At 38.5% G+C, this 27,530-nt stretch overlaps 1 protein-coding gene across 2 annotated transcripts in view; it reads right to left on the minus strand.

Annotated features, from left to right (window-relative positions):
• The window catches only part of Dync2h1 (dynein cytoplasmic 2 heavy chain 1), a 202,259-nt gene that overhangs the window by 33,465 nt on the left and 141,264 nt on the right, over positions 1–27,530 (minus strand). For both annotated transcript variants that reach the window (XM_021652837.2, XM_021652836.2), the window contains 7 exons: positions 24,566–24,726; positions 15,638–15,763; positions 12,487–12,597; positions 11,241–11,396; positions 8,840–8,915; positions 4,984–5,192; positions 3,453–3,557 (listed from right to left, as the gene is read on the minus strand). In XM_021652837.2, coding sequence (XP_021508512.1) covers positions 3,453–3,557; positions 4,984–5,192; positions 8,840–8,915; positions 11,241–11,396; positions 12,487–12,597; positions 15,638–15,763; positions 24,566–24,726 — 944 coding nt within the window. The remainder of the gene's footprint in view (positions 1–3,452; positions 3,558–4,983; positions 5,193–8,839; positions 8,916–11,240; positions 11,397–12,486; positions 12,598–15,637; positions 15,764–24,565; positions 24,727–27,530) is intronic.

Raw genomic sequence — 27,530 nt, forward strand, 5'->3', positions numbered from 1 at the left:
AGCTATAGGAGTTCCCTGGTAGAATTTTTGGGGTCACTCAGGTATACTATCATATCATCTGCAAACAGTGATATTAAAGATCTTCTGGAGGTATCCCTGATCTCAAGCTGTACTATAGATGAACAATACTAAAAACTGCATGGTACTGGCATAGAAACAGACTGGTGGATCAATGGAATCAAATAGAAGACCCTGACATAAATTCACCCACTTATGGACACCTGATTTTTGACAAAGATGCCAAAACCACTCAATGGAAAAAAGATAGCATCTTCAACAAATGGTGCTGGTCCAACTGGATACCTACATGTAGAAAAATGCAAATAGATCCATACTTATCACCCTGCACAAAACTAAAGTCCAAGCGGATCAAAGACCTCAACATAAAATCAGACACATTAAACCTGGTAGAAGAAAAAGTGGGGAAGACCCTAGATCTCATTGGCACAGGAGACAATTTCCTGAACAGAATGTCAACAGCACAGGCTATAAGAGCAACAATCAATAAATGGGACCTCATGAAACTGAAAAGCTTCTGTAAAGCAAAGGACACTGTTGTGAGAATAAAACGACAGCCCGCAGATTTGGAAAGGATCTTCACCAACCCTAGATCTGACAGAGGGCCAATATCCAGTATATATAAAGAGCTAAAGAAGTTAAATAGAAACAACTCAATTAATCCAATTTAAAAATGGGGTACGGAGCTAAACAGAGAGTTCACTGTAGAGGAATATAGAATGGTAGAGAAACACTTAAAGAAATGTTCAACATCCTTAGTCATCAGGGAAATGCAAATCAAAACAACCCTGAGATTTCACCTTACACCCATCAGAATGGCTAAGATCATAAACTCAAGTGACAACACATGCTGGAGAGGTTGTGGAGAAAGGGGAACCATACTCCACTGCTGGTGGGAAAGTAAACTTGTACAACCACTTTGGAAATCAATCTGGCACTTTCTCAGACAATTAGGAATAGTGCTTCCTCCAGATCCAGCTATAGCACTGATGGGCATATATGAAAAATATGCTCAAGTATACAACAAGGACATTTGCTCAACCATGTTTGTAGCAGCTTTATTTGTAATAGCCAGAAGCTGGAAACAGCCCAGATGCCTCTCAGTTGAGAAATGGACACAGAAATTGTGGTATATCTACACAATGGAATATTACTCAGCAATAAAAAACAAGGAAATCATGAAATTTGCAGGCAAATAGTGGGAACTGGAAAAGATCATCTGGAGTGAGGTATCCCAGAAACAGAAAGACACACAGGGTATATACTCACTCATAAGTGCATATTAGATATATAATATAGGATAAACATACTAAAATCTGTTCATCTAAAGAAGCTAATCAAGGAGGACGACTCTGGCTAAGATGCTCAATCCACATTCAGAAAGGAAAGGGGATGGACATCTGAAGAGGGAGAAAACAGGGAAGAGGACAGAAGCCTACCACAGAAGGCCTCTGAAAGGCTCTACCCTGCAGGGTATCAAGGCAGATGCTGAGACTTACAGCCAAACTTTGAGCAGAGTATGGGGAATCTTATGAAAGAAGGGGGAGATAGTAAGACCTGGAGAGGAGAGGAGCTCCACAAGGAGAGCAACAGAACCAAAAAATCTGGGCACAGGGGTCTTTTCTGAGACTGATACTCCAAACAAGTTGCATGGAGATAACCCAGAACGCCTGCACAGATGAAGCCCATGACAGTGCAGTCTCCTAGTGGGTTCCATAGTAATGGGAACAGGGGCTGTCTATGACATGAACTGATTGGCCTGCTCTTTGATCACCTCCCCTGAACAGGGAGCAGCCTTACTAGGCCACAGAGGAAGACAATGCAGCCACTCCTGATGAGACCTGATAGACCAGGATCAGAAGGAAGGAGAGGAAGACCTCCTTTATCAGTAGACTTGGGGAGGGGCATGGGTGGAGAAGTGGGAAGGAGGGTGGAAATGGGAGGGGAGGAAGAAGGGAGCTACAGGGGGATACAAAATGAATAAAATGTAATTAATAAAAAAGATCAAATTACTCTGTAACAGTATTATAAAATTTAAAACTTAGATAACCGAGATATAAAGAAGTTGACCTTACACCCATCAGAATGGCTAAGATAAAAACTCAAGAGACAATGCATGCTGGAGAGGTTGTGGAGAAAGGGGAACCCTCCTCCATTGCTGGTGGGAATGTAAACTGGTACAACCACTATAGAAATCAATCTGGCGCTTTCTCAGACAATTAGGAATATTGCTACCTCAAGATCCATCTATACCTCTCCTAGGCATATATCCAAAAGAGGCTCAAGTACACAACAAGGACATTTGCTCAACCGTGTTTGTAGCAGCTTTATTCGTAACAGCCAGAATCTGGAAACAACCCAGATGTCCTTCAGTCGAGGAATGGATAAAGAAATTATGGTACATTTACACATGGAAAACTACTCAGCAATTAAAAACAATGAAATCATGAATTTTGCAGGCAAATGGTGGGATCTATAAAAAAATCATCTTGAGGGAGATATCCCAGGAGCAGAAAGAGGCACATAGTATATACTCACTTATAAGTGGGTACTAGACCTATAAGATAGGATAAACATATTGAAATATGTACACCTAAAGAAGATAAACAAGAAAGAAGACCAGGGTAAGATGATCAATTCTCATCTAGAAAGATAAAGAGGATGGACATTGGAAGTAGGAGAAAACGAGTTACAGGACAGAAGGCACCTGAAAGACTCTACCTAGCAGTGTATCAAAGCAGATGCTGAGACCCATAACCAAGCCTTTGGCAGAGTGTAGGGAATCATATGAAGGAAGGAGGAATTAGTATAACCTAGAGGGGACAGGGAACCCTACAAGGTCCAAATATATCTGGGTACAGAGGTCTTCTTTGAGACTTTTTATCCAACCAAGGACCATGCATGGATATAACCTACAACCCCTGCTCAGACATCGCCCATGGTAGGTCAGTATCCAAGTGGATTCCCTAGTAAGGGGGACAGGAATTGTTTCTGACATGAACTCAGTGTCTGGCTCATTGAGCTTCCTCCTCCACCCCCCCACCCCCCTGAGGAGAAGTAGCCTTGCTAGGCCACAGATAAAGACATTGCAACCATCCTGAAGATACCTGATAAGCTAGGGCAAGAGGGAAGGAGAGGAGGACACCCCCTCTCAGTGGACTCAGAAGGGGGCAGGGAGGAGATGAGGGAGGGAGGGGAGGATTGGGAGGGAGAGGGCTACAGCTGGGATACAAATGAATGTATAAAATTATTTAAAAATAAAAAATATATTAAAAAAACCAAAATAAATAAATAAAGTGTTCAAAGGACAAAAAAAAAAAAAAAGTGGAATGTTTTGTATTAAATGAAACAAAAGCTTGTAACATTCTACATAATGAAACTGCGCTGTTTCCTCTAGGCTCAATGTTTGCTAAAAGCCAACCGTTCCCTCTCACCTGAGAACTGGTCATGCGCTGAGAAGAGCGAGCAATGTTGGCAGGCAGACCAAAGAAGCTGGGCTTATCATCCTCCGGGAGCTTCTCGATGACAGCGCGATAGTCCTGCAGGTGAAGAATAGACTGCTCATCACCAAAGACCACAGAACTCACCAACAACGGACACTGCACAAACTACTAAAGAGATGCTTACATTTTATATTTGCTAGATATCATTTTATATTTGCTAGATATTTTCTGATTTCTATCGGTGTTTTCCTGATCATCTACAGGAAGTATTTCTGTGAATATTCTGTGCATTAACTACTCAATGCTGTATTTTCTTGGTCTAACTCCTCACATATGGAGAGCCTTTGAATGGATTCACAGCACATACCAGGGTTCTGCCTACTGTGTGAAAGATGCTCTGTCGATGTGTTTAGGGAGTCATCATTTCCTACAGCATGCCACAAGCAGAGTTCAGCTCTTACATGTCTGAATAATCACTGCTTGTTTTATTTTTAAAATGCAACCTTAAATTTAAAGAAATGATCAATTAAAAAACTGCAACCTTAGAGAAACTCTGTAACCTATAAGCACAATCTAGTGTTGCACTAGTGCGTGCCGAGTGAGGGTGCCATCACAGTTCACCCGCACTCCTGTCTTCTGTGACCTATGAAGTTTGTTGACACACATTGGTAACCCCAGAGTTTCATGCTAAGGATCATTCTGAGGACTGTATAAACTTCTCCACCATAAGCATAACACGTATCTACCCCTAATTTTAGATGAAAACTCAAGAGCAGATCAAGAAGAAATGTATTTACTTTGGTGTAAAATTGGGCATTTTTTTCCTAGAGGTAAACTATGCTAAGGTATGATATACAAGCACACACATCCACTGAACAAGGGTGGATTTCTTTTCGATTCTGTCTCATCCTTGGCAGTGGCCCCTGAAGAGGCGGGCAATGCACACTGCTGAGTGGATATGTAAATGAAGGACAAAAAGCTCAAGTGGAATTGCCACTGACAACAGAAGAAATGACTTTAACATTGCTTTTTAAGCTTTTTTTTTTCAAATGAAGAATATTTTAAAAAAATATTTGGGTGAGGCAAAATACCACAAAAAAAATGAGAGTGCTATATAATCAAATACATATGCTTATCTTGTAATTCATAAAGAAGTATCTCAGTGTTTCCTATAATAAAAAGGAAAGAGGCCTTTATACAAACCTTTATACAAAAAGAGGCATTTATACCTTTATAAAATGGTAAAGCAGCCACAGTTGATTTCTATAGGCAATATTTATCCTGTGACTTTCCCTTGGCTCCCCCTTCCCCAGATTTGCCAACATAACAGTTTACAGTCACAATGACCAACTGACCTCTAATCAACACCCAAGTTTTTACTGATGCAAGTTCTATGAAGCAGGCTACGTATTGCCCAGACAAAGAATCTGCGCTGCAACTATCTGTATACCTGGAGAATTGAGCATGCAATGCAGGTGCTTGCTGGGGTAAGCAATGCATGTGAAATATTACTTTTACCCACCAAAATACTGCAGGAGTTTGGGAGAGATATGGAATATGGAAAGACGGTTTTCTTGTTCCTTTGGTTTAGTACACCAGTTACTGAAGAGTTAAAGAACTGCTTCAAGTAGGACTGAAGAACTCGAAGGTCAAAGTAGTTATCTACACGACCTCCATAAATAGCATTTTCAAGTAAGCCATGTACAAATTCCCACTGTACATCTTTGGTACCTATGAGTAAAACAGATTGTTTTATTAATTTTGCTTTTAAAAAGATTTTCTTTAGTCTTCAGAATTTCAAATAGGTATATAATAAAATATATCTCCCTTATTTTCTTCCCACTGTAACCCAACATGTCCCTGCCCCAATTTTTTGTATTTTCTCTCTTCTGGTAAACGACTAAGTCCAGTTGTGCTAAATTTGTGCTGTATAGGGCGAGCTATTCACTGGAACATGGGAATCAAAGAAATGGCCACATCCTCCAAGAAAGAACAATGTTTCCCTTCCTAAGCAAGTGCCGATAGCTCCACACTAAGGCATGAGGCCTATAGATCATTTACTCTGTCCATGCTGGAATTCCTTCTGGCTTGTTCTTGTGTGGGCAACAAAAGCTGCTATGAGTTCATGAGCACAGGAAGCATGTCATGTCCAGAAGACAGCCCTTCCCAGAACCCCTTCCCATCCTCGGCTTCTACCTTCCTTTTAACTTCACTTTAAAAATGTAAAAAGATATGATTTTTAATCAGTAGTAAACAGCAACACACTAAGTATAACTTAATGATTTATTTAAATTATCATTAAGTATTTAGTGAAGACTTCATTTCCATTGAGTTTATACTCATCAACTCGATCATGGTGTTATGAATCTATCAGCTGAGATCTAAGAGTTTGGGTCCCCAGAATGAGGAAATTGTGGACTCCTACAAATCTGAATTGTAGACAGGGCATTCTGAATATAGCGTCATTCAGTTTTCTAACTGCATAGCAATGCCTAATTAATTTGGAACCCCTTAGAAGGAAGTGTTCCAAACATAACTCTACCCAGAACAGGTGTCCAATGCATATTGTTATTAAGCAAATACATAAACACGGAGCACACTGCAATCTGTGCTTGGTGAAACAAGTGGCTCATAAGCTAATCTGATTAAGTAGGAAAACTGCAGTACGTCTTCACACAGTTTTCTGCATGCTACCATCTACAATCAACTCCACCTGCTATTCTAGGAAAAGAGAGATGCAGCACGGGGCAAGTGGGTACTGATACTTGCAGAGCTCTTGGGCAGCATGTCCATTCATCATTCCACAAACATAGACATGAGCACACAGGAAGCTGTTCTCTACAACAGCAGAAACATATTGTAATCATGGCAGCACTGATATTAAGACCGAATGAGGAAGTCTCAGTTCCTCAGTAAAAATAATAAACACGTGCCTATGTTCAAAAAGCCTGTTAACTTCATTAGCATTACTGGTTTGCTATTACTGTTCATTTGATATACTCATATTTTTCTATTTACTATTGCTAGTTCACCACTATGAATCTCAGAGACAGTCACAGGAACTTATAGCAATGTTGCTCTAAGCCTTGAGACATGTGATTTACATTGCCTTTTAAAGTTAGGCTACCCACGTAGTAAAGATAAATTGTCCCCAGCTAAACCTTACTATCAACAGTGATAAAAAGCAGGAGACACTTCCTCCCTATGACCCAGTTTCCCACCCTACCTTCCTATTCACCAACTGGTGCAGTCATAATGACAAGCATTGCTAGATTAGTCAGGTAACAAAGAATGTATAGACAAGAGCTACATTCAATAGTACAAGACCTAGATTGGAGACATGTTATACTTTAAAAACCTGGTTTTTCATTTAGACTTTTTCTCTGAACAAAGTTTGCTGTTCAAGATTATTAGAAATTATGAAAAAAGACAGACAACAACTGTTGCTGCCTTCATTCTGCACAGTGTTAAAGGGTAGCTGTTCCATGTGGTGCTCTTAGTGTAGGCATCCATCTTTATCCCTTGCTAAAAACAAGTTGCAGAACAATTTCTAAGGCCTGTGCCAGACACATGACAGATGTTCACATGTAGGTAATAAACAAGGGAAGACATTGTTTCCCATGGACTGCATCGCAATGTAGTAAAAGATGGAAACCAGTAACACAACGAATGCACAAAATGTTCTCTCTTATTTCCCAGGGCACACATTCTTATTCACTATTGTGTAAACAAGCAGAAGCATACTGAGAAGTTCTAGTGCGTAGGCACTTTTTTAAAACTCTGTTTTATTTGGGGCTCCTTATGCCTCTGCCTCCCTTCTCCACCCCTGGTAATGCGTTCCAACACCCCAACACTAGGTAGGAGGGAAAGGTCAGTGGGAAGAGGGGGCGGAGTTCTCTTTGGTTACTTCTGGCTGATAAGGGTCATCCATCAGGTTCTTTGGGGCAATACCAATCTCAGTTGTCAGGATACCTAGCAGTCCAGTAAAGCAGTAAGAGCAAACAGTAAACAGCACACACTGCATCAGCCTTCTTCCTCCTCTGACCTTCTCCTCAAAGCTCCTCTCTCAAAGCATCCTCTCTTCACTTTGTATTTACATCCTCTCAGAATTAACTAACTGCAGCTGGCAAAGACCACACCCCTCTCTGAAGTGTGGATAAACTAAAAAGCAGTTCCATATCCCACACTTGGGATTAAAAAAAAAAAAAAAAACCTTTTGGTTATGTTTACATAACCAAAACTTCCACTACACTAGTGTCTTAGAACAAAAAGGCAAAAAGGAGAGTAACCAAAAAGATCCTTCAAAAGTACTGCCAAGAAAAGGCTTCTTTGGAAAAGAAAGTTCTAAGCTGAGGTGAATGACAGAAGGAAGATATAATGACTGCAGAGAAGAGCCTTTCAGGGAAAAGCAGTACCCATGAAAAACCTATCGGGTGAAACACATCTAGCTGTGTGAGGACCGGAAGCCTAAGAGTGGGTACATGCTTCAGGACAGAAGCCTTGGCTTAGCATGCAGATGAACTGTGGCATACTGTGACAGAGCATGTAGCAGAAGGGAGAAAGCAAAGAAGACTAGAAAAGAAGTCATACGGCTGAAAGGCTGGAAGGCTGATAAACAGAATGACAGGGTAATGGAAAGAAAAAAAACAACATAAAAAAAAACTGCCAAAGTACAGCATATCTGAGAAAAAAAATAAAAGAGTTAAAGATTTATAGACTTGTAGCTATAAATAGGGGGACCTGGTGTGGAGCAGCTGGCCAGGATAGCAAGGCTGATGGAATGTGGGGACAGGATTTATGAATTGTGGTTGGGGCACTCAGTTTAGATTTCTATTGACCTAAGCTGCTCTCTGATACACAGTGTGTCTACGTTCTAATGCCCCTTGTCTCAGCGATGCACAATAGAATCAGGAATTGGATTACTACTGGCTTCAAGGAAACCAATAGCTAAATGGCCCAATGGGGTGAAGTCATGGGTTTCATTCCTAAATTTCTTGAGCAGACTTATTTAGGAATTCCAATAGGACGCTACAAATTCTTAGTGCTAGTGGTACAGTACTGTGGTCCAAAATATTATTTACTTAGTAAGAGAGTGGAACAATTCAGTTGAAGTCTAAAAATTTGCAGGCCACACAATGAACACAAGATGTTTCTAGATTTGTTTCCTGAAAGCTATAGGTAAATCAGAATTCTTACGCATTATATAAAAATCACTGACCACAGTAGACAACCCAAGAACCTTCAAATAACAGAGGCATAGCAATAAGGAAATTAAAAGTGCAAATACAAAGCAAAATCCAAAATATGTAATTGGAATTAAACCACTGATATAAAAACCATATAATAACGAGCAATACAAGTCCAGTTTGGTTGCTTACCATCAAAGAGCCTGTCAATGATGTTGTATCCAGCCCGAAGGTCTGATAAAGAAAATTCATAAAACTTTGTCCAACCCTATTAAAACAAATTTAAGACACAGTAAAATCAAAGGCATACATCTATGAATCACTGATCTTAAAAATTTAGGAAAACATTCACTATATACTAAAAGTAGAATCTTCAGAAAATAATATATCATATATTTAAAGCATTATTTTTAAAAGTCTACTGACCTAAGAAACATGAAAATGACTTTGTAATTGCACTTCAGTTTCTATCACTAATATATGCAGCAGTAGAGTCAGAGTACAAATTGATACAGTACATTTCTTAATCTATGTATCATATGCACATTAATATAGTTCCTGTATCTTTATGTTTTAAAACTATACATTTTCCCCTACAAACATAAAAACAGAAACAGTGCTAAAAAAAAGGCCTAAAAGCCAATTTCCTACCATCACAGCCATCCACCTGATAACAACAACCTACAGACTGAAAACCTTCCAGAACAAGGAAGGATGCAGTCTGTGGTACCACATCCAGGCATCTGAGACACAGACTTAGTTGATGTATATTCTTCATGAAAGAATTTGCTAGTCATTTATTAAATCAGTAAATATTTTACCAGATAGCCATGGTTTAAATAGATGGTAATACAGTTTGAAAAGAACCTAGACGTTTTATTAAATAGTTAAAAATATACATATGTCTTCCATCTGGGAATCTCTTTATTAAAAATATTTTTAAATAGACATGTTTAAAGTCTTGCCTGAATCTTAATCTATAAAATAAAACAAAATTATTCAACCTGTCCTGTAGGAAAGTGGTGTGATGGCACATAAGAATGACCACATCAGCAGGGAACCAGAGGAAGGAGGCCAGCCTGGACTACACGGAAACTTTATTGCAGCAAAATAAAGCCAATAGAGAGGAAAGGAAAACAGATGTGAACGGAAGGAAGGAAGATGGATAGAAGAACAGAAGAGGGAAGAGGAAGACAGGGAGACTGAGAAAGAAAAAAAACAGGGAAGAAAGAAGAAACGAGAGAGGAAAATAAATAAAACCAAATGAAGAACTGTAATTGGGTACTAGTTTAATTGTATGAAGATGTGAAGAATTATCAATATGTTATTAAGTTTTAGAGAAAACCTATTTAATTCCCATAATTTTCCATACTAACTATAATATGAATGTACATGTACAGAAGCGTATTTAATAAAGACACCTAAATGCTAATAATACTCACTGTTATTAATAAAAAAAGGCCTAAAAGCATATGCTGTTTCTGTACATTCATTTGTATTATATACTCAAAGAATTACCTAACAGCTATGTTTATGTAAAAACATTCCTAAAACAGAAATAATGTGAAATACAAAAGTAATTTCTATGGTGTTTTCATAAACTAATTACATAATAAAGCAAGTTCAAACTAAAATTTTTAAAACTTTTATAGTGTTAATATTTAGGAATGATCAGTATTGATTAACCACATAAGACTATGTCTTAAATGTCCACTGCAGATCAGATTCCAAGCATATATGCATAAACCTGAACATTAATCTGTTTCCATGTAGCTTCCAGGCAACTCAAATACATGTAAAGCACATCTATATAAGTTTTATGGTAGGAAATAAGCATGCTACATGTATGAGAAAGACCTGACCAATACAGGGGATAGGGACACTTAACGCATGGGAAAAGATGATGGGTAGAAACATAAATATATTTGAAAACTTCTGGAAGATAGTAACATGTTCGAACTATATTACAATGGAAGTAGAAATACCAAAGAAGAATGATACAGAATGGTTTTGAAGTCTGCAAAATATATGGAGCTCTGAAAGAACAGCAAGCTGGGAAAGGATTTTCATGTGATCAGGAAACAAAATCATAATACTTTAATCAAGCTCCCTACCAACTCAAGGCTACACACACTGGAATTATGTTTTGAGATAGAGCAGTACCTGGTAATGAGTTGAGGAGAAAAGTGAGCAGAGAATATATCAAGAACAATTCCTAGAACACTAACTTGAGAAAGCAGAGCAATGTCAAGGTTTTTTAATATGACTATCCTGAAGAAAACAGGTATAAAGGTTTGATTTTTGAAGTCTGAGGTATCTGCTAAGGTATAGACCACGACAAAGAGTGGCATCTCATGCTCACTGAGTGCTGCTATTGGTCACAGGCTGACCTTCACACACTAACTCAATGATATATAAAGCAGATGGACATACATTATACAGTATAGAAGACTAACAGAAAAACACTAAATTAAAAATGAACTTATGAGTCATAATCCAAATCATGACATAACTGTACCTTTAAATACTAAATTATAAAAATATCCTAATAAATGTTAAGCTTATGTTATTTCATAACACATTCATAAATTACCTGTGGAATATAATTTCTTCTTTCTTGACAGGCAGCATGAAACCAGGCTAAGCTAAAAAGAGCGTGAGCTCGGTGTAGGTTATCATTTTTGCTAATTTGCTCAGGAGTCCAAGACTCGTAAGTACGCATCAAATTCTTCTTCAAACCTGGAGGTGACTAAGAGAATAGAGTATGAACAGATTGCCTATTGCTTAGAACATTCCAAATACAGTCAATCTGCATCAGTACACTTTCTTCTTAATGAAGAAAGTTATTTTCCAAAGCCCAATATAATTTTGTTACTGCAAAGTATACAAATATAAAACTAGCCTTAAACCTTGTACCAAATAGTTCATGTTATTTGTTAATCCATAGAATTTTCAAATTAAGTAAATCTATTTTACCAAATGTATTTCAAACAACCAAATAAATGTCACATAAACATTAAAAATTTATTGTTTATCAAACTAAATTGCCATTTGCAATACTAGTGTGATGCTGAATGCTAAAAGGAGAAAGGAAGGGTACAAAATGAGTGCAAAACCTTCTTTAGTGGTTTTTAAACCATTAATTCAACCTATTATGATGACTCAGAAATTATAGATTATCCTTTAAAATACACACAATTTCACATAAGAAGCATATGGTGGATCTTCCTGTGACTGGAGTTTGGGGGACATATGGACAGCTAAATGTGGTTGTAGATCTCTACAACAAATAAACCAGGTGAAGGGAGTAGGGGAAAGGAAACACCTTAGATATTTCTCCAGAGAAAATACATAAACATTCAACAAGCATGAGGCAATGTAAATACCGCTAGCTATCATAGAAATCCAGATCAAACTCTTGAGGATTTCTCTCCACTAACACAGATCAGGATGAGCACCACGGAGGCCTTAACCGCAGATGCTAGCACTAACGCAGAGAACCTGAGCATTATTATTAGTGAGAATATAATCACTCTGAAAGCACTGTGTGAAACAGCACAAAGGATCTTCAGGAAATTTATGAACAGAATTACCAGGAGATCCAGAAAATGGTTAAAATGGTAAAATTTGCATTGTGGAGTGTTTTTTTTTTCTATTTTTGGAAATATTAAATATTAAAACTTTTCTATCATCTCATGCTATTTATATAATTTGTACTTCATATAAGTAGTAAAGGGAAGTTTTTATAGTTTTGAATAATAGTTTTTCTATAACATTAGAAGGCAATGTATAGATTATCACTTTTTATACCTAAGAATGGAATTTTTGAATCATCTTACCTCATATGTTATCTTCAAACTTGATTGGAGTAAAATGGGGGTAAAGTTGGGATGAACTTCTGCAGTGAGCCACAGACGAAAGGATTCTTTAGGTTGAAGAGTGTTCAATTCCTTTTTACAAACCAACAAAAAGATATTTCAACACACACACACAGACACAGACACACACATTTCCCTTTGTCATACAATAAGCGCAAAGTCAACCTCAGCTATAAGTACGAAGCCTAAGCTACCAGCTAAACATTGTCTTTATTTCCATTTTCACAGGTATGCAATGTTATCAGTGCCCTACAAAGTCAACTTTAAAGGCATCATACAAGTTCACCTGCCCTAGCCCTTCACATTGCATGCTCGAATCATGTATTCAATCATTCTTCCTTTCTGGTATGCACCTCTGGTACTTGGTAACTTCTTGTTTGTCACCAAATAATCTAAGCACCATGTTTGAGGGGATGTCCTCTCCAGTCCCAAGACTTGAGCAGTCAGTGCACACACTCGTCATCCAGCAGTTCTGTACAGTGAGGCTATCTCAGGTGGAAATGCTGGTCACAACCAGCCTCCACACAAATCGTGGCTTCCCTTCATATACTCAACAAGTGCCCACTACTGGACTGAACAAGTTACAGAAAAGTCTGTCCTACAGAATGAGAGCCTGTCAAAAATAAAGCAAACAAACAAACAAAAACCTTGATTGCTCTAAAAAGTACTGAAAGCTAAAAACAAAAAAATTTAATACAATCTTTGCTCAAGTCTAACATTCATTATCAGTGTCATGTAAAATGTAAAGTCAAGATGAGATAAAATAGCAAAAGCATTGACATAAGAACATTGTTCTTGTTAAAATTTAAAATTGGTGCAATGCACTTACACCTCACACTTGTAAAATGTAAACTTTATACAGAATTTTACATATCTGCAAATTTAAAGAGAAATGGTACATTTGTGATTTGGCTGCATTTACAGTATTCTTGTAAATTTTGAGACAAACATCTTAAGAGGAAATAAAAGAAATAAAAATTTGTTTTTCAATTTTTGGAATATCATCTACTCTGTATGTTTCAAAAAGTTCTAGTTAGAGAGCTGCGGAATGCTATGCCTTAAAGATGGAGCTGGTTTCCGCCTTCCACCTTCCCGATGGTGAGTGCTCTCTGTCACGAACAACTCCACATTTGGCTAAGGCCGAGGATCTGGCTTGCTTCCATGTATGTGGACCTATCTGCATTGCCCCCGTGGCACGCCTGGGTTGGCTACCCAGAGGCTATTTAAGCTGTGGGCTGGCTTTCCCCGGGGTCCGAGGATTGTTCAATGTTCCTGAATAAACTGCATTGAAAAAGAAAAAAAAAAAGAATAAGACGAAAAAAAAAAAAAAAAAGATTTGCTTTCCAAAGCATTAACTACAACTGTGCTGATTCTGTCTCTCTCAGTCACCTTTTTAGAACAGAAACCACAACTTTCCTGGTCCTCATACTCATGTGAGGGTTAGATCTGAATCATGTATTTTTATATACTAGTGGTTTTTATGGAAACTATTATGTGACTATTTACACAGTTTCTGATTCCAAATCTGCGACTTCTTTGGATTATAAGTAACAGAATCAGAAGTTCCTCACCTCTCACTGGCTGAGTCACAGGTGTATCAATAACTTGTGCAGCACCTGGGGAGGTGGCACCAGGTGCTGTAATTGCCAGCTTATTAGGACTGTACACATCTGAACATCTCACACTGGTAAAAGGGCAGGGCTCATCTACAGTTTTATTCAGGATACTACTCTGTGAGTTTAGCTCAATATTAATTATGAATCCCTTTGGCAGGGACTTTTCTCTAGCTCTTTAAATCCTAACCCATCTGAGTCATCCAAATCTACTTCCCATCATTGCCCAGTACTGTCAAAGACATGCCTTCATACCTTCTGCTCGGCACGCACGTCTCCAACACGAGTCTACTTGTGCTGCTAAAGCTATCCACGATATGTCTTCTCTATCTACAGTTAGCCTCACTGTCCTCAGCCTTCAGGGACATCTCTGTTTGCAGTTATCTCCCCCAAGACCAGACCATCTTTCTTAACTGAATAAACAGACTTTTAACTGAGTTTTCATTTAAAACATATCAACCAACTAGCTCTGTCTTTAGATAATTTTCCTCCTGGGAGTTAACATTTTAACTTCCTTAGCTTACATTTCCTTCAGTTTACATTTTAGCTCCCTTAAGCACCTAAAAATCTCTGTAATTTCCTGAGCCAGATAACAAAACCACAGAATGAAATAATCTTCTGCAATCCAGGACCGCATCTCCTACTTCTCTTCTGTAAAAATTCATTAAGCTCATCTGTCACCTTTTTTAGTTTTTCAAAAATTCTCATTTTTTCTTCACAATTTATTTATTATATATCCTGATTAAAGCTCCCTCCCTCAACTCCCCCAGTCCCACCCTCCCTCCCTGTTCTCCTCATCTCCTTTCCCTAGTCTACTGAAAAGGGGAGTTCTCCACTATTGCCATCTGCCCATAGCTTGTTAGGTCTCATCAGGTGTTTGTCAGTCTTAATCAGCAACTACTCAGCTTCCCTCATTCACCCCTTAAAAGGATAGAATTTTGTAGACTTCCTACTAAAAAATAAATTGTTTGACACATACACACATTTTTCAAAAAAAAAGAATAGTCCTACATTCATTTCTCATCAAGTACTAACTTTCCTAAATATAACAACACATGTCATTTGAACACTGATGCAGCTTGGAGATTATTCATTGAAATGTTTCATGTACTTGTGCCACAACCGTCTCAAGCAACATATGGTGGTTTGAATAAAATGGCCCCCATAGGCCCATAGGGAGTGGCACTATTAGGAGGTATGGTCTTGTTGGAGTATGTGTGGCTTTTTTGAAGGAAATGTGTCACTGGGGGTGGACTTTGAAGTCTCAGATCCTCAAGGCAGGCCCCGTATCTCATCCTGCTGCCTGCTCATCCAAATGTGGAACTCTCAGCTCCTTCTCCAACACTATGTGCGCCTGCATGTCACCATGCTTCTTGCCATGATGACAACAGACTATACCTCAGAACAGTAAGCCAGACCCTATGAAATGTTTTCTTTTTAAGAGGTGCCATGGTCATGGTGTCTCTTCACAGCAATGGAAATAAATCCTAAGACACTACCTTTTCCAGAATAGGAAGCCAAGACACCACGAGATGTAAGTTCTTCAAACAGAGCCAGTCTCCATTGCGGGCACATTCTTTTAGCATCTGAATTGCTAAATCAGCTTGACCTTGACCCATGGCAACCTAGAGATACAAAAACTCCAGTGAAAACTATTTGGTAAAACATTTTAATATAACACTGTCAGAGATTAAGGATAATAACTTCTAAACCTCCAGAACTGGATTTAAGAGGACTTTTATAGTCCCAGTGTGACATGAACTGGTGGGGCAGGATGGCATAGGTTGTGTGGCTAACTCCTCTGAGAAGAAAGAGAAAGGGGAATGGGTAATGAGTTTGGGAGGGGGCTGTGACTGGTATATAAAGTAAATAAATTTGAGAAGAAGTACAAAAAGCATACAAAACAACAAAATGACTGTACCAGAAAAGAAACTATGCTCAGCACATAAAAAGGTGCTAAAACACTAATGAACTAAACAATATTTATTGGAAACATACAATAAACCATGAAATTATAAAAAAGGTCAAAAATGAATACCAAGAGTTAATCACCTTTTCCAGAAAGATGTGTAGTTTTATCATCCTGTCAAAGTCACCAATCACAGGTACAGCCTGTGGAAAGGGCTCCTGACTATATCACACATACATGCATGCTGTACTAATGAATATGCTATCTATTCACAAGAGACTGCATGGAAAGCCCAGGGATTGTCATTGAAACCCTACAGCTAATAGGAGCTGCTCTGGTAGAATGCCTACTTTTCCCCTTTATTTCATTCTATTCTCTTTACATCCTTGTTGTAGCCCCATCCTTCCTTCCCTCCCAGTTAATGCTCCCTTTATCCCCATTCTCTTCCTCCCCTTTTCCCATCCACCCCAGCTCATCAAGTTGCATCAAGAATGAGCATGCCTCTTCCCCTGTGGCTTGGCAAAGCAGTCCCACTGGGGAGATGGGAAGTTATCTAAAAGCTGGCAAGGATGTCCATGTCCAATGCAGTCTCCACTTCCCTTGCTAGAGGACCCACTTGAACCCTAAGCTGCCCATCTAGTACATCTTTGTAGGGGGCCTAGGTCCAGTTCATACACTGTCCTTGGCTGATGCTTCAGTCTCAGCAAGCCCCTCTGGCCACTGGTTAATTGGCTCTGTTGATCTTCTTATGGAGCTCCTGTCATCTCCACTTTTACACAAGACTCCCTATGCATCAACCAATGTTTGGTTGTGAGTTAGCATCTGTTTTGAGGCATGCTGGGTAGTATCTCAGAGGCCAGCTCTGTCAGGATCCTGTCTTCAAGCTTAGCAAAGCATCATTCATAGGGTTGGCACTCTCCTATAGGGCGGGTGTTTGATTGGGCCAGGGTTTGGTTGGCCATTCCCTCAATCTCTGCTATCTGCGCTATCTTTATGCCTGTACATCTTGTAGGCAGGGTAAATTTTCAGCCAAAGTTTGTGTGGGTGGGTTGGTGTTCCCCTTCCTCAGCTAGAAGACTAGTCTAGTTAGAGGGTGTCTTCCTTAGTCTCTATGGTCTCTGCTACTAGGAGTCTCTGCTGGAGTATCTCTCATATCCTCCCAGGAGCCTACCCTGACTTAGGTGTCCAGTTTGTCACAGAAATGTCCTCATTCTCAATTTCTCTATTCTCTACAGCCTTCTGTCCTCTTGCCCTCTCTCTTTCCAGGTCTGATCTCCACCCTCTTAAACTCTCTGCATTCCCTCCCCTACCTTATTCCCTTTCTTCAGCTGCTAACCCTGTCTCTTCTATCTCTGTTTCCAAGTGAGATTTATACATCTTCCCTTGGATCCTCCATGTTACTTATCTTCTTTGAGTCTGTGCCTCTTGGTAAGCTTACCTTGTGCTACATGGTTAAAACCTACTTATAAGTGAGTATATACCATGCGTGTCTTTCTGGGCCTGGGTTACCTCATTCAGGATGATCTTTTCTAGTTTCATCCACTTTCCTGCAAATTTCATGATTTCTTTAATAGTTGAGTAGTATTCCATTGTGAAAATGTGCCACAGTTTCTTTATCTACTCCTCGTTTGAGGGATATCTAGGTTGTTTCCAGATTCTGGTTATTATGAATAAAGCTGCTATGAACATAGCTGAGCAAATGTCCTTGTTGTATGGTGGAGCATCTTTTGGGTATATAGCCAGGAGAGGTATAACTGGGTCTTGAGGTAAAGCTATTCCCAATTTTCTGAGAAAGCACCAGGTTGATTTCCAATGTGGTTGTACAAGTTTACACTCCCACCAGCAATGGAGGAGTGTTCCCCTATCTCCACATCCTTGCCAGCATGTGCTGTCACTTGGGATTTCGATCTTAGCCATTCTGACCAGTGTGAGATGGACTCTCAGAGCCATTTTGATTTGCATTTCCTTGATGACTAAAGAAGTTGAGTATTTCTTTAATGCTTCTTGGCGATTTGAGATTCCTCTGTTGAGAATTTTCTGTTAAGTTCTGTGCCCATTTTTTAACTTGGTTGTTTTGTTGGTGTTTGATTTCTTGAGTTCATTATATATTCTGGATATTAGCCCTTTGTTAGATGTAGGATTGGTGAAGATCTTTACCCAATCTGTAGACTGTCTTTTTGTTCTACTGACAGTATCCTTTGCCTTACAGAAACTTTTCAGTGTAAAGAGGTCCCATTTAGTAATTGTTGAGTTGTTGGTGTTTCCAGGAAATTGTCTCCTGTGCCAATGAGTTCAAGGCTCTTCTCCCACTGTCTCTTCTAATAGATTTAGTGTATCTGGTGTTATTGAGGCCCTTGATGCATTTAGATTTGAGTTTTGTGAAGGGATGTAACTATAGATCTATTTGCATTTTTCTCCATGTAGACGTCCAGTTAGAGCAGCACCGTTTGTGGAAGATGCTATCTTTTTCCACTGTATGATTTTAACTCCTTTGTCAGATATCAAATGACCATAGCCATGTGGGTTTATTTCTGGGTCTTTGAATCGATTACATTGAATAACTCATCTATTTCTATACCACTACCACACAGTTATTACTATTGCTCTGTAGAATAGCTTGAAGTCAGGGATGGAGATACCTCCAGAAGGTCTCTTATTGTATAGGATTGTTTTAGCTCTAGGTTTTTTGCTTTTCCATATGAAGTTTAGAATTGTTCTTTCACGGCCTGTAAAGAGCTGTGTTGGTATTTTGATGGCAATTGCATTGAATATGTAGATTCCTTTTAGGAAGAAGGCCATTTTTATTATGTTAATCCTACCGATTCATGAACATCGGAGATCTTTCTATCTTCTAATATCTTCTTCATAGACTTGAAGTTCTTCTCATACAGGTTTTCACTTGCTTGGTTAGTTACACGGAGATACTTTGTATTTTATTTGTGGCTATCGTGAACGTTGTAGTTTCCCTAATTTCTTTCTCAGCCCATTTGTTGTTTGTTTACAGGAGGGCTACTGTTTTGTTTTTGTTTTTTGTATTCATCTTGTATCCAACAACTTTGGTAAAGCTGTTTGTCAGCTGTAGAAGTTCTCTGGTGGAATTTTTGGGGTCATTTATGTGTACTATCATGTCATCTGTGAATAGCAATACTTTAACTTCTTCCTTTCCAGTTTATATCCTTTTGATCTCCATTAGTTGTCTTATTGCTCTAATTAGAACTTCTAGTACTATATTGAAGAGTTACTGAGACAGTGGGCAACCTTGTCTTCTCCCTGATTTTATTGGAATTGCTTTGAGTTTCCCTCCATTTAGCTTGATATTGGCTATTGGCTTGCTGTGTATAGTCTTTATTACATTTAGGTATGGGCTTTGTATCCCTGACCTCTTCAAGACTTTTATCATGAAGGGGTGTTAGATTTTGTCGAAGGAATTTCCTGCATCCAATGAAATGATCATTTGATTTTTTTTGAGTTTTTTTTTTAATATGGTAGATTATGTTGATGGATTTTTGTATGTTGAACCATCCCTGCATCCCTGGGTTGAAGCCTACTTGATCATGGTGGATGATTTATTTGATGTATTCTTGGATTCAGTTTGTGAGTATTTTTGCATTGATATTCATGAGTGAAATTGGTCTGAAATTCTCTTTCTTAGTTGAGTCTTAGGGTGAGTGTCATTTCAAAGAATAAGTTTGACAATGTTACTTCTGATTCTATTTTGTGAAATAGTTTGAGTAGTATTGGTATTAGCTCTTCTTTGAATGTCTGGTAGAATTCTGCGCTAACGCCATCTAGACCTAGGCTTTCTTTTTAGTTAGGATGCTTTTGAGGATGGCTTCTATTTCCTTAAGGGTTATAAGTCTGTTTAAACTGCTTATCTGGTCATGATTTGAGTTTGGTAGGTGAAATCTATTAAGAAAACTATCCATATCCTTTAGATTTTCCAATTGTATAAAATATAGACTTTTGAAGTAAGAGCTAATGGTTTTTTTGATTTCCTCATTGTCTGTTGTTTATCCCCCTTTTGTTTATGATTTTGTTAATTTGGATACTCTCCCTCTTCCTTTTAGTTAGTTTGGCTAAGGGTTTTTCTATCTTGTTGATTTTCTCAAAGAACCAGCTCTTGGTTTCATAGAGTCTTTGTATTGTTCTATTTCCAATTTATTGATTTCAGCCCTCAGTTTGATTGTTTCCTGTAGTCTACTCATTTTTGATGTGTTTGCTTCCTTCTGTTCTAGAGCTTTCAAGTGTGCTGCTAAGTTCCTAGTATTGGATATCTCCATTGTTTTTTTTTTTTGTTTGTATGTTTGTTTTGTTTTTTGTTTGTTTGTTTTTTAATGAAGGCGCTTAATATTAGGAACTTTACTCTCAGCACTGCTTTCATTGTGTCCCATAAGTTGTGTATGTTGTCTTCATTTTCACTGAATTCCAGAAAGCCTTTAATTTCTTTATTTTTTTCCCTGACCCGGTGGTTGTTGAGGAGAGCGTTGTTTAGTTTCCCTGAGTTTGTAGGTTTTCTGTTGTATCTATTGTTGTTGAGTTCCAGTTTTACTCCATGGTAGTCTGAAAAGATGCAGGTAGTTATTTCAATCTTCTTAGGCTTTCTTGGTGACCTAGTATATGGTCAATTTTGGAGAAAGTTCCATGAGGTGCTGAAAAGAAGGTATATTTTCTTGAGCTTCAGTGAAATGTTCTGTAGATATATGTTAGGTTCATTTGATTCATGGCATTTGTTAGTTTCTTTATTTCCCCATTTAGTTTCTGTCTTGATGACCTGTCCATTGGAGAGAGTGAGGTGTTGAAGTATCCTAGTATTAATGTGTGGGATTCAATGTGTGATTTATGCTTTATTAACTTTTCTTTTACAAATGTGGCTGTCCTTGCATTTGGGACATAGATGTTCAGAATTAAGATGTCACCTTAGTATATTTTTCCTTTGACGAGTATGAAGTGTCCTTCCCTATCTCTTTTGATTAATTTTGGTAAAAAGTCTACTTTATTAGATACCAAAATGGCTATTCCAGCTTGTTTCTTGGGTTCGTTTGCTTGGAAAACCTTTTTCCATCCCTTTACTGTGAGATAAAGTCTATGTTTATTGCTGAGTTGTTTTTCTTGTATGCAGCAGAAAGATGGGTCTTGTTTTTTTATCCATTCTGTTAACCTGTGTCTTTTTATAGGGGAGTTGATGTCATTGATGTTGAAAGATATTAATGACTAGTTGTTACTTCCTGTTATTTTGATGTTGGTAGTGGTAGTATGTGTGTGTGTGTGTGTTTGATTCCCTTCTTTTGGTTTTACTGATGTGGGGTTATTTCTTACCTGTGTGTAGTTGGCCTCCTTGGGTTGGAGTTTTTTTTCCAGTATCTTCTGTAGTGCTGGATAGGTACTGTTTAAATTTGTTTTTTACCCTGTCAACCTTTAGGCCTTGTCTACCTTTGTCACTCTGAACTTTCTATGAACTTATGTAATGGACACATAGATAAGAAATATTTAGTTTTAAAACATGTAACCTGTTGCATTTTGGAAATCATGTTTTTGTGATTAATCGCCTTTTTGACTATGAGATAATTCCTTTTCCGGGAGCTTTGGCTCAGAGGGAAAAAGACAATACAATAAACAGTGGCAACACACACACACACACACACGTTTGGCAGAGGCCTGGTGGTGGAAGCCCCTGGTGAATGAAAGCTGGCTGGAATATGCTTCATCCATGAGTTGCAAATATGTATATAGACATGTGTTTACTATGTAAATATGTCCATCTGTTTTTGTATATACATTACATGAATGTATATCAGTTGTCTGTGTGTATGGAGCTCCTTTTGTATCATCTATTCAATGTGTATATGAATATAAAAAAATAATAATAAATTTGTTTTTTAATATCATGTTTTCTACCTCTTTGGTGATTGAAAGTTTTGGTAGTTGGGGCTGACATCTGTGGTCTCTTAGTATCTGTAAAATACCTATCCAGGCCCTTCTGGCTTTTACAGTTTCTGATGAGAAGTCAGGTGTAATTCTGATAGGTTGCCTTTATATGTGACTTGGGCTTTTTCCCTTGCAGCTTTTATTATTCTCGCTTTTTTCTGTACATTTAGTATTTTGTTTATTATGAGGCAAGGTGATTTTCTTTTCTGGTCTAATCTATTTGGCATTCTGTAAACTTCTTGTATGTTCATAGGCCTCTCTTTCTTTAGGTTAGAGAAGTTTTCTTCTATGATTTTGTTGAAAATATTTTCTGGGCCTTAGAGCTAAGAGTCTTCTTCTATTTCTATTATTCTGAGGTTTGGTCTTTTCATAGTGTCTCATATTTAATGGATGTTTTGTGTCAGGAGCTTTTTTAATTTAACATTTTCTTTGACTGATGTATCAATTTCTTCAATTGTATTTTATATCTTGAGTTTCTCTCTTCCATCTCTTATATTGTTGGTGACACTTGTGTCTGTAGTTCCTGTCTTCTTTGCTAGATTTTCCATCCCCAGGATTACCTCAGATTATGCTTCTAGTTCCATTTTTAGGTCTTAAACAATTTTATTTATTTCCTTCTTGATTGTAGTTTCCTGTATTTCTTTAAGGGATTTTAGTTTCTTTAAGGGATTTGTTCAAGTTTCTCACCTGTTTGAATGTATTTTTCTGTGCTAATTTGAGAGCTTTATTTTTCTCCTTTAAGGTTTCTATCATTTTTTTATAACCTCAGATTTAAAATCTTTTTCTTGCACTTCTGGTGTGATAATAGCTCCAGAGCTTGCTATGGTAGGAGAGTTGGGTTTCTGGTGGTGTCATATGGCCCTGGGTTTTGTTGACTGTGTTCTTATGCTGGCCTCCACCCACGTGGTTGACTCTGGTGTTAACTGGGCTGGTGGTCCTCTGCTGAATTCACTGACTGTGTCCCAGGTAGGCCAGGCAGATGAGAAGCAGGTGGAAACCAAGCTGAATGCTGCTCCAGCACCCATAGGTCTCCCAGGGTTGGGGGAAAATGGGGTGTGGGTCCTGTGCCCAGCTCTCTTCCCATGGGCTTGCTGTCTGTGACCCAGCTAGGCCAAGCATATGGGGATCAGGCAGAAAGATCTTCCAGCTGAATGCTGCTCCTGCATCCCACAGGACCCCTCAGGATGGGAGATAACGAGGCTGGGGTCCTGCACCCAGCTCACCTCCTCTAGCTTCACTGTCTCCGCTAAGTTCATTGTTTGTGACCCAGGTAGCTAGGCAGATGGGGAGCAGGCAGAAAGATCTCCAAGCCAAATTCTGGTCTGGTGCCACATAGGCCTCATTATGATGACTTGGATCCCATGCCTACATCACCTCTGCTGGGCTCAGTGTCTGTGACACAGGTGGGCCAGGCAGATGAGGAGCAGGCAAAAAGATCTCCAAGCCAAACCAGAATTTGTACTTTTTAATGGATATGATGTATTTGAATTTTTACATCATTGCATTCTTTATGAATGATCTTTATTAACATTCAAAAAACATACAATAAGCTATAAATTCATTTCCAAGTCTGCATCTAAGTTGACTTGAAAGATGATGAGAATGAACAAAACTCATTCCTTAAGAAATGGGCTCTGCTGTCTGCTTTTGATCACTCCCAATGATGGGGCTGCCTTGCCAGGCCATAGGGAAAGAGGATGTGCTCAGTCCTGATGCAACTTGATATGCTGGGGTGGGCTGATGGGATGACCGAGGGTGGGGAGGAGAAAAGAGAAGAAGTGTGGGACCATCAGGAGGGGAGAGAGGAGGCTAAGATCAGGATGTAAAATTAAGATATTATAATAAATAATTAATTAAAAAAAGAAAGACAATAGCCAGGTGTGGTGGTGCACATCTTAATCCCAGCGCTCAGGGAGGCAGAGGCAGGCAGAGGCAGGCAGATTTCTCAATTTCTGAATTTGAGGCCAGTCTGGTCTGCAAAGGGAGTCTAGGACAGCCAGGGTTATACAGAGAAACCTTGCCTCAATATAAATAAAAAAATAAATAAATAAATAACAGTATGCCATTAGATGGAATTTGCTGAAAATATTTTACGCATTTCTTTACTTTTAAGTCATGAGACTTTCAGGAAAAATTACTGCATTTGTTATAAAAGCATCTATTTAAAAATTTTAAGGTGATTCTCAAATTTTCATCAAATGTATTCAATTCCTATTGTGCTCTAACAAGTAAACACAATATTTAGTGCCCTACTTCAGGTTATCTTAGAACTTTCAAAATGTCAGCAGTTGTGAACTATTTCTCCCCTCCCTGCCTCCTGCCTCCCTCTTCTCACTGTCCCTTCATACCCACTCTCCCTTTAAAACACACTTGTGATTTCACTGGGTAATCTGGATACGTCAATAGTTTTTTAATCTCAAGGTTATTAATTACATCTGCAAGATTCTTTTTGCTAGACTTGAGTTCTGAATATGGACACCTTTTGGCTTGCCACACACATTGTTTTTAAGTTGTCCATTTCATTGTTAGGACCTGGATCTAGTGGGGGAAGAACAGGAAAGACATACAAAAACTGTGAGTACTTCCTACATACCTGGTGATAACACTCGCTGCTCCTTTCAGCATTAGCAAGTTCTTGAAGTTCCTGAGAAGGATCAGCTCCTGGAGAAATGATTATCAAAATAGGCTCAATTTCTAGTGTCTCCTTGTATAAACGTTTGAGATTCAGAGGAAGAGGGGACAACTCCTTCAATCCTAAAACAAAAATGAAAGAAGGAAAACCAACATGAATTATAAATTCTATTAAAAATAATTACATGATGTGCATGAGCCATATTTCCTGCATAAGTGTAGCTACCACCAAAAATCAAGGGAGCCTCCCTGTACAGCAAAGGAGACCATCCCAGAACACCACGAGTGAACACCATCCAGATAGCAACGAATCATTGGGAGGACCACTCCCACGGATACATCTGCAAGACAGCTCCTTTATCGATGGTTCAGCAAAGCAATCACAAGAGGCCAGAATACCTGTAAGTTTGCTAGAAATGGCTGCATAAACAAGACTTTAAAATGTCACTAATTAATGGACAGGTTAATTAATTAATTAATTAATGCAGAAGGGACAAAATTCCATGGGGTTCCAACTCCTAAACGAAGAACTACAGGCAATTACTGACTACTGGAATTTGCTTGTCTTAGGAATGAGCTCCCTTTCTGGTTGTCCACTGCAGGATAGTTGGCCTTGAAACCAAATACATACAATACAAATAACAAAAATAGACTCAGCAGCTTACACACACAAACACACACACGCGTGTATACATGTATGTCTATATGCTTATGTATATTTATGTATCTGTAAAAACACATGCATGCAATAATAATATGAAGAAAAAGAAATAATAAAAAAAGAGGCTATGTACCTGAGAGTGGAGGGGACAAAGTAGGGTCTGAAGAAGGGGAGGGCTTGTAGGGGAGAAAAGGAGTAGTGAAAGTGATATGATTCTATTCTATGAAAATAAGTAGATGATATAAAATAGGGGCTACCTGGTTAAATTATAATCTCATATATTACATTTTTCTCTAAAAGTCACTTAAATACTAACAACTCTATCTATGAATGCTTGCAAGAATGTGTTCCTTTGTAATTCTTTTCCTGTGAGGTACCCTCAGCTCGTTACAAGGATACAGGTGGATCCTGACGACTACATGTGCCAGCTGAAGAAATACAGAGCTAGAATTAGTATCTCATGATTTCAAATCATCCAAGCAAATGTGATTTCTGTCATGAGATACCTCTCTCATGTGATACCAGTGTAATCAGTGATACCAGTGTAATTTCTGTCATGTGATTTCTGTCATGAGATACCTCTCTCATGTGGTACCAGTGTAATAAGTCAAAGGGAAGACTCAAAACACCCTTCATCTGTGAGTGGCCCTAAGATCATCATAGACTCCATGTGTTGTCCATCTACTGTGCTAAGCATTGCACAAAGAAGTCTATTCATCAGCTGTCTAAATCCCCCAAGAACCTTAAATACATAAAATTCATTTTCTGTGAAAGAAAACTAAGCCTTAAATGAAGGCGAATGTCTTGCTCAAGGGTACCCAGCCACTAAGAGCCAAGAGCATTCAAACTCTTCACCTGGGCTTTCTCTTCTCCACAGCCTCTTGTTAGTAATAAGGGCCTATTCCAATAGGGAGTAATTCATTTCCTATTATATGTAAATAGTTTCGTCCACAATGCATTATTTAAAGTTGAAAACGGTCACTTCAATTAAAAGCTTATAATATACTTGTTTGAGCTAATGTGTAAAAGAATATGACACAGAAACATAAAAACAAGGGAGGTTGGTTGGATGTAGCGCAGAACAGAATGAACAGATATGCAAGCAGGGTTTCCATGTGTCTCCAAAGGAGACCTGAGTGAAGTAGACAGAACAGTCTGTAAGACTTGTACTGAACACCTTAAAACATGAATTCGGTGCCGTCGGTCAGGGCCAAGAGGCCCTCAGAGGCGTGGCTCGATGCATGACGCACTCTACTCACCCTCCTCTACTCTTTCCATCAGCAACCCACAATGACGGGAGAATTTTCAGACAGTTGCTGAAAATTCTATTCTAAGTGAAGTCTATTCCCAACAGCCACGTAAGATTAATGAACTTAATCTAGAGGCATATTTTAAAAACTTTGTTTAATTTCAAATTGTTATTAATCACAATTTTGAGAACACAAATGTTTTATACTTGTGGCATAATATACTAAGAAATCTATTGATTCAGAATGGGGATGTAGTTGAGTTGAGACAGAGCTGGCCAAGCATGCATAAAGTCATAGGTCCCATCCCCAGTACCTGTAGTAACACCTGTTTAAACAGGTGTTGTGGTGCATGCCAGCACTAGGAAAGATGGAATGAAGGTCATTCTCAGCTACATAGTGAGTTCAAGACCAGCCTGGGCTATATGAGACTATCTGAAAATAAACAAACAAACAAACAAACAAAAAGACAAGAAGAAAGAAGAAACTCATCTGTTCAAGACTAATTTCACTTATGTATTCATAAACTCAAATGTTGTAGGACGACTGCATTAAATATAGTCTCATTTAATAAAACAAATAAAAACTTTAAAATTATGAATGACCTTGACTCATTTCACAACTAAGATCTCCATACTTAAGAAGTAATTCAGTCTATGTAACAGAAGCACACACAAGGACAAAAAAGCCCGCTGCAGCTGCTGACGTGTGTAAAGACTAGGGGAAGACACCACATCTTTAAAATGTGGATGAGAATTTTAATAGCTTTAAAAAGGAATTGAAGTTATAAAAATGTTGTGGTAAAAGACAGATTGGAGACATTATACCTGCATGATTGGTTGATTAAAGTCCTATACCTGGGCAGGGCAGAAGGGGGTAGGCAGGGCTAAAGTTCCTGGGCTTATGAGGACAGGAAAACCACAGAAAAGAGACAGGAAAAGAGGAGGAAGGAGGATACCATGATGAGTTAGTGTGGAGAAGAAATCATGAGGGCTGGGAGGAAGGACTCCAATAATGAT

This window comes from Meriones unguiculatus, chromosome 1 (assembly GCF_030254825.1).
Source record: "Meriones unguiculatus strain TT.TT164.6M chromosome 1, Bangor_MerUng_6.1, whole genome shotgun sequence".
Taxonomy (NCBI): domain Eukaryota; kingdom Metazoa; phylum Chordata; class Mammalia; order Rodentia; family Muridae; genus Meriones; species Meriones unguiculatus.